This window comes from Kryptolebias marmoratus, linkage group LG19, assembly GCF_001649575.2.
Source record: "Kryptolebias marmoratus isolate JLee-2015 linkage group LG19, ASM164957v2, whole genome shotgun sequence".
Taxonomy (NCBI): domain Eukaryota; kingdom Metazoa; phylum Chordata; class Actinopteri; order Cyprinodontiformes; family Rivulidae; genus Kryptolebias; species Kryptolebias marmoratus.
The window spans coordinates 23949241-23957849 of NC_051448.1; the positions used below are offsets into that span (position 1 = coordinate 23949241).

General features: G+C 41.0%; 1 protein-coding gene across 1 annotated transcript in view; it reads left to right on the forward strand.

Annotated features, from left to right (window-relative positions):
* The first annotated feature begins 7597 nt into the window (after nt 1–7597).
* Nucleotides 7598–8609, forward strand: part of ube2j1 (ubiquitin-conjugating enzyme E2, J1) — a 55171-nt gene continuing 54159 nt past the window's right edge. Inside the window, exon 1 of the mRNA XM_017437716.3 lies at nt 7598–7922. Coding sequence (XP_017293205.1) covers nt 7892–7922 — 31 coding nt within the window. The 5' untranslated portion in view covers nt 7598–7891. The remainder of the gene's footprint in view (nt 7923–8609) is intronic.

Genomic DNA, 8609 nt, shown 5'->3' on the forward strand with positions numbered 1-8609 from the left:
AGATAACGAAGTTTGTAGGGAAAACATGGACTGGATTTCATGTGGTGAGGGAGTACTCTATATGAACAAGTGGAATGGATTTGATAACGACGCACCAAAGAGGATCTCTACCTTACACTGTAAAGAAAAAGAAAACTGACAGATTTATGATCATATATTTGAGTAAATATTTAAATAATATATGTTTTTTTATTTAAACTCATATTCTGGCCACATTATATTAAATTTTTGTAAAAAAAAAAAATAATTTTTACACCAAAATTATTTAGAGGGGCTTGAAAACATTTTAAAACAGGCCTAGTGACGCCACTGTTACCCAGAACAAAACCGTGAGCTAAGTGATTAAGTGAATGACATTTGTAAGGAGGAACCATTTTTTAGGACAAATTGTTTTTTAGAGGGTTGGAACCCTGCCTGCCCAAATGAACCTAAATTAGTACAACAGCACCCAGTATCCTATGATATTCTAACTAGATATACATTTCGGAGTACAGACAGACAGACGAATGTCCACAGACAGACAGACGAATGGCATCATACCATAATACGTCCTGTCTTTTGATTGGCAAAAAACACTCAACAGTAAAATAAAGCAAATATTATTATTTGTTTCATATTCAATTTGTGTTATAAATGTTATTTTGGTAGGATTCCCCTAATTTGTATCTTTTTTAAATGTCTGTGCAATTCAAACCTGAACTCGAACCTGTGTGCAATCCAAGTTTCCAATGATAGACACCTGACAGCGGACTGAGCTGCTGTAACACAATTTCTTAATGACTGTGTGTGTGAAGCATAGGCTCTGACACCATTTTATGTTTTATATATATATATATATATATATATATATATATATATATATATATATATATATATATATATTAAAATGCTGCTTTACCCTGTGGTTAAGATACACTTTTCAAATGCCTAATTCATAAGATATTTGTCAAACATCAACAAAATATAATAAAACAGGCCAAAACCTTTGTAAAAACAGATCAATTCAAGCTTTACTGTGGCACAGAGTTTGTTATTATGGGCAGTTAATTATCACAGTGACATGTGTTTCACAATCCACTATCTGCTGTTAAATATGGACTCTCTGACAAATTAAAAAGTTGCCAGTTTCTTTGTGTCTCCTGCACTCTTGCCAATGATTTCTGGCTGTGCGTCATAAAATACCACGGATGGAGGGGCTTTATGGATTTGAATACCATTTAAAAGTCACACACACACATACATATGTGTATGTATGTATGTATGTATATGTATATAACTTCCATCTCACCCTATTTATTCCACATGTGCAGTTCCACTTTCACTTCAAGCTCGGGTCCTCTACCAGAGGCCTTGGAGCTTGAGGGTTCTATGCAGTATCTTAGCTGTTCCTAGGACTGCACTCTTCAGGACAGAGATCTCCGAGGTTGTTCCTGGGATCTGTTGGAGCCACTCTTCCAGTTTGGGGTCACAGCACCGAGTGCTCCAATGACCACTTGTACCACTGAGGCCTTGACTCTCCACAACTTCTCTATTTCCTCTTTCTGCCCCTGGTATTTCTCAAGCTTTTTGTGCTCCTTCTTCCTCGTGTTACAGTCACTTGGGACTGCTACAACTATCACCACTGCTTTCGTCTATATCTTATCTATCACCACAATGTTGTGTTGGTTAGCCATCACCTGTTTGTCAGTCTGGATCTGGAAATCCCACAGTATCTTAGCCCTGCTGTTCTCTACCACCTTCGGTGGAGTCTGCTACTTTGACTGTGGGACTTCCAGTCCATACTCGGTACAGGTGTTCCTGTACATTATTCCAGCCATGTGGCTATGGCGTATGCTTTGCCTGCCTGCATCTAACATCCTGCTGTTATGTGCTGGTCTGTTTCAGGGGCATCTTTACACAGGCTGCATGTTGGGTTCCGCCTGGTATGATAGACCCCGGCCTTTATTGCTCATGTGCTGAGGGGCCTCCTCTTGTGCCACCATGATTAGTGCCTATGTGCTGTCCCTCAGTCCAGCCCTTTCTAGCCACTGGTAGAATTTGTTGATATCAGCCACTTCCTCAGTCAGCCAGTGGTAAATGCCGTGTAGGGGCTTGTCTTTCCTCTTCACATTGGGTTTCTGCTGCCTGAGACATTCACTTAGCAGATCATCATTGGGGGCTTTCTTTCCAATGTTCTCCAGGATCTTGGTTGTTTTATCCTGTACAGTGGCTCTGATGCTCACTAGTCCTCTGTCTCCCTCCTTTCTCTTAGTGTACAGTCTCGGGGTGCTGGACTTAGGGTGAAACCCTTTGTGCATTGTGAGGAGTTTTTGTGTCTTGATATTAGTGGCTTCTATCTCCTCCTTTGGCCAGGTTATTATACCTGCAGGGTATCTGATGACTGGCATCACATATGTGTTGATAGTTTGGACATTGTTCTTACCATTCAACTGGCTCGTCAGGACCTTCCTTACTCTCTGAAGGTACTTGGTTGTGGCCGACTTCCTTGTGGCTTCATCCTGGTTGCCATTTGTCTGCAGTATACCAAGGTACTTGGAGCTGCTGGACATTTGCAATGTTGCCTTCAGGTAGTTCAACCCCTTCATTTGTGATCATCTTGCCTCTCTTGGATGCTTTTTATCCTGGTGAGGTGGATCAGTGAGTCAATGTCTCGCTCACTTTTGGTATACAGCTTGATGTCATCCATGTAGAGGAGGTGGCTGATGACTGTTCCACTTTGGAACTGGTATCCAAGCCCGTCTTTGCAATCATCTGGCTGATGGGGTTCAGGCCAATGCAGAACAAGAGTGGGGACAAAGCATCACCTTTGTATATGCCGCATTTGATGCTGACTTGTACAATTTGCTTTGAATTGGCGTCTAGAGTTGTCTTCCACATTCCCATTGAGTTCTCAGTGAAGGCTCTTAGTGTCCTGTTGATGTTATACAGTTCCAAGCACTCCAGTATCCATGTGTGGATCATCGAGTCATAGGCTTTCCTGTAGTCAGTCCAGGCAGCGCACAGGTTTGTGTGTCTGGTCTTACAGTCTCGAGCCTAGCATTCTGACTGGTAGATGATGCTTGACTCCCCTGGTCCATCCATCCATTCATCCATTTTCTTTACTAAATTCTTCATTCCAGGTTGCGGGGAGCTGGTGCCTAGCACAGCTGCCTAGCACCAGCTGTCACTGTGCGAGAGAAGGGGGACACCTGGACAGGTCGCATGTCCATTGCAGGGCCACATAGAGACAAACGAGACAAACAACCATTCACGCTCTCACTCACACCTAGGGACGATTTTAAGAGTTACCAATTAACCTAACGTGCATGTTTTTGGTCTGTGGGAGGAAACCAGAGAAAATCCATGTATGCACAGGGAGAACATGCAAACTCCACCCAGAAAGAAGCAATCCTGCAACCTTCTTGCTGGGAGGCGACAGCTCTAACCACTGTGCCACCGGCTCTCCTGGCGTTGGTGCCAATTCCCTTCTGTGTCTCGCCCAGGTATTGACCCATGTGCCTATCCATCTTAGCTGCTACAATGCCTGATAGGAGCTTCCATATTGTACATAGGCAGGTGATTGGCCGGTAGCTGGAAGGAATTGCCCATTTCTGGGATAAATACAGTCTTGCTTTGGGTGAACCACTCAGGGTGGGTCCCTTCCATCAGTAGCTGGTTCATTTGTCCTGATAGATGTTCATGGAGCGTGGTCAGTTTCTTCAGTCAGTAGGTATGGATCATGTCACGCACTGGTGCAATCCAGCTAACACTCTGTCTTGGATGTCTTCCACTGTTATGGTTACTGGTTCTTGCTCTGGGAGATTGGTGTGTTCAGATCTTAGATTTTAGATCTTAGATCCTGAAGCCACAGGGCATTATCATTGCCTCCTTTTTCCATATTGCTCAGTCTCAGCTCTCTCGTTATTCCCCTGCCATTGAGAGTACAATTTGGATGGTACAGTGGAGATTACCCTGTTTATTCTCCTGGTTTCTGCTTCTTGAGTGTGCCTTCTCAAATGAGCAGCTCTGAGCATTGTTTGGGAGACTAGAGTCTTGGGAATAGACAAGTTGAGATATATATATATATATATATATATATATATATATATATATATATATATACTGATATACTGTATATACACACATATTGTTGCAAACACTTTCTGAGCAGCACCTAAGTGAACTGAAACCTATTCCTTACACTCATTCCACGTTTCACTCTGCAAAAAAACATTTAAAGCCCTGTAACTCAGATTTACGACATTGAGTAGGCACCCCAACTCAGACGCCTTCTGCATCTGGTGCATCTTGACAGACCACACAGCAACCACTGAGCACCAAGCAATTAACCAACACAACTACGCAGCACCCAAGGACGCTAGCTGGACTGACATCACACCTGAGTATCTTCAATAGCACCCAATCCAACACTTGAGACTTTATCCAAGCCTTCAGATGAGCCCCACTCAACCATCCCTAGAACTGAGCTTTTCACGGCCACTGCCATTGTTTCTGCTCTGATCTCTGTTTGTCCCTTTGAGCCATTGCATCTTTACTAACAGTCTTTATCCCAGGAAGTTAAAAAGGAATGCTGCTTTTCATGCTCTACCAATCTACTTTAAAAAGGCAGCATACTGTAACGAATTGTTCTCAATATAGTATGATGTGGAAAATTATTGATTTTAATAATGTGTTAGTTCAATCCTGCCAGGACACTTATTAAAACAGAAGAGTTAGAAAATAACACAAGAAACAGTCTACATTTATAAGAAAGAAATCAATTTAAAATTCATCCAACTGAAATAAGGAAGGTCCCAAAACAGCAGATTTGAAAATACCCTATATACAATAGTCACAGGCTACTAAATGCCCAGCAAAAGACACATGATGATCAGCGGGCAAAGACAGCAACCCAAATGACACAGTACCAAAGTCCCATAAACCAATGGCACAGCAACCAACAAAAGAGACCATAGCAAGCTAAATGCAATCAACCCAAATTTCACATCAAACAGGAGAGAAAATTCCTGCAACCATTATAGTATTAACACCCAGACTGCTTCCTAAAATCCTCAACATGAAAATTAATTTTAGAAATACTGCAGCTGATGACACATGAGAAATATAATAAAATTAACAGTCACTTAGCTCTTCCAACCATTTGACATTGAGGGGAAGCATGGAAGAACAGTGATCAGCGCTGTCCCATCACACCAAATAGGTCACAGGGTCTCCTCCTGGCCTGGAGGGGATCCTGGGCCAATGGCATTTACATGTTCACCCTGGGTACACTGTGGTTTTCACTGGATACTCCAGTTTCTTTCCATCCATCCACCTGCTTCTCCGCACCTATCCCCAGCAGTCACTGTGCGGGGGACACCCTGGACAGGTCGCAAGTCCATCACAGGGCCACATAGAGACAAACGGTGAGACCATTCACGCTCTCACCTAGGGACTATTTTAGAGTCATCACGTAACCTAACATGCATGTTTTTGGTCTGTGGGAGGAACCGGAGTACCCAGAGCACAGGGAGAACATACAAACTCACCCAGAAAGGCCCCCAGGCCGGGAAGCGATCCTGCAACCTTCTTGCAACCAACAGCTCTAACCACTACACCATTGTGCCACCAAAAATATTCATGTTAAAAAGTTTAAAAAGGCTAAACAACCCGATAAAGAAGGCTGGTTCTGTTCTTCGGATTACTGTGGAATGTGCTAAAACCAGAATAAATTCTGGTTCAAAAGCCAAAAGTGGTGTCGTCCAATCAGCGATTTCTCAGGTCATGTTGTTGTGTTTCTGTAATTTGTAATTGTGCTTTGTTAATGTTGTTGTGTTTTTGTATTTTGTAATTGTGCTTCATTAATGTTGCTGTGTTTTTGTATTTTGTAACTGTGCTTCATTAATGTTGTTGTGTTTTTGTAATTTGTAATTGTGCTTTGTTAATGTTGTCATGTTTTTCAATTTGTAGTTGTGTTTAGAGATTTGTTTATGCGGTTTGCACTTCAGGTCTACCGTACTATCAGGATCTCTGGCTGATATCAGGATTTCAAGTAAATATCAGGACTTTTCAAGGCACAGAAAGAACAACAGATAAATAATATTTTTGGTTAACACAGTAACAGTGCAGCTGAGACAAGTACCGTAAGATACATGTTGCTCCAGCGAAGACCAGGTACTCAGTGCCTCCTTAAAAACCCTCAGAGTTCATTAGGAAAAGGAGCTGCAGCTGTGCCTAATCAGCAGCTGGTTAGCCAGGAAGAAAAACAGGAGAACACACCAATTGCCACATCCTGTATTACAAAGCTTTTTGGTGTGATTTGTATGACTGGCGGAGTCCCAAACCTCCCTCATCTTCTTCCCCGATTTGACAGGAATGCTATTATTTTTGCTACGATGGAGAATAAAAATTTAGATTTTCTGTCAAATATCCTGATTATTTTAATAGGTTTTTGTCCACAAATGTAAATATATTAAAACATCGCTCACAGTTTATATAGGAGAATTTCTTTGGTATTATCAACTAGCAGTGCTCTGAAAGCACAAATCTCAGCCAAGGCCATAGAGTCATTAAAAAGACTGTAGGATCATGGTCATCCAGATCCCCACCTAAATTTAGTTGCTTGTTTTTGGTGACAACCCCAACATTTTATCTAAATGTGTTTATTAGCTTTAAAATAATCATACTAACAGACAAACAGACAGACGGATGAAAACATAACCTCCTCGACAGAGATAATCACCAAAGATTATGGAAAAGAAGTCATCAAAGAAATCAGTGTAGTTTATTCATACCTTTTAAATTATTTGAACTATTCCCTTGAATTCTGAAATCTTTGCGTTCCTAATGTTTTTTCTTTTCTTTTCTCTTTTGTCTTTCATTAGTATATTTGCATGGTTGCTTTCGTTATGTTGTGCTTTGATTGCCTCCCAAAACAACTGTATGCTTATAGCTTTTATGCTTGATATGTGTTTTTGTACACTTTCTCTTTTTTAATAAAGATAACTTAAAAAAAGAAAAGAAAGTTTCTTCCTTCAAGACCTGACATAGTGAGTGAGGTGTCCTGCTTTATCATAAGATACGAGGGCTGGCATATGTTTGGCTTTATGTTGATACCTGAGCACTCTGTACTAACAGGAAATTTAATTACTGATGAATAAACAAAACTAACCCAATGATAACTATGAGAAAGAGTTGAGATTGGATCATTGTGGTTTGAATCAATATTTAAAACTTCTGAGAAAAAAAGCGACATGCTTCTGTGAGTGTGGCTTTTCAGAGACAGTTCAGCATATTTTAATAAAGGGAAATAATAAACAATATAAAGAAGAAATGTATTTAGAAGGCTATCAGATACAGAGATTGCTGTCTTCTTTATGCTTGGAGCCACCAACTGAATATTGCCCGCTGCTGAAAGGCAAAACTGGATGATAATGGTTTTGTGTCGGCGGGCAATATGCATTCCTTCAAAGAATGCTAGGCTTTTAATTGTTATTCAGTTTTTCACATGATTCAAAGCTGTTTTGAAAAATATCATGTCTTACAGACATTTGCCCTGTGGAGGGCAGCGATACATCTTGAAGGTTATACTCTGCCGCAAGTAGAAGAAGTAGTTACTTCCTGTTTACGTTTCAAAATGACGTCACGCTGATATCGTTTAATGAAGTGTTTCGAAAGTGAACCACCGGACAGGTTTAGAGAGAAGCAGGCTCTGTGTTTGGACACTATTGGATATTCAGCCGGCTTGGTAAGGTTCAGCGGACAGAGGACCGGTCTGTGGTTTTGACTGTTGGATTGGAGCACCGATCTGGGCTAACCGGGCTGCTAATATCTGAGCTAACGTTAATGAAGGGACCTGTGAAGGAACTGTCGTCAGAGCCTTCTTTAGCACACACGTACACAGTTTATCAGCATGGAAAACAGATACAACCTGAAGAGTCCAGGTAAGATGGCTGTTATATGTTATTTAGCTGTTTGTCCATACGACTGAAAGAACAAAAATCTACCACCTTCCTATGTCGCAGCAGCATAACAGCTCACGGAACAACCGTTAGCAATTTTCTGTTAGTGTTGCTCAGTAACACTATAGACACGTCTAAAATGTGCACTTTAAATGTTTTCATTTAATTCGTTTAAACCTATTTCATTTGCTGTTAGAAAATCATTAAGTGTATCCTTATTAAACGTGTCCTGGTCAATGGTGATTGGCTGGTGAGGCAGAGGCAGCAGCTGTGGGTTTATTTTCACTGACGTGATCAAATGTTTAAACCAATGACTTATATGGATAGACATGACATCACGTGACTTTGGATGAGCTAAAAACGCCGCCATCTTATGATAGTAATACAGCTCCGCTTTTGCGCTCAGCAATACAGGAATGCCTTCTTTTTATGCTGCATTTTTCTGCACAAATCTTCACGGAAAATGTCCGGATGGCGTTACATTTAATCGGTAAGTGTTTTTCTTTTAATAACAATGCTGCTTAACAAGGAGATTATTGCCTGAGTCTAACTTTACTGCAGAAGACGAGCATCAATACTGGACGTTATTAGCGCTAGTTTTAACGTAAAACTTTCTGTGTTATGCTTCGTGAAGTCAAGCTCTCGTGTTTAAACATAAACATGTGTGGT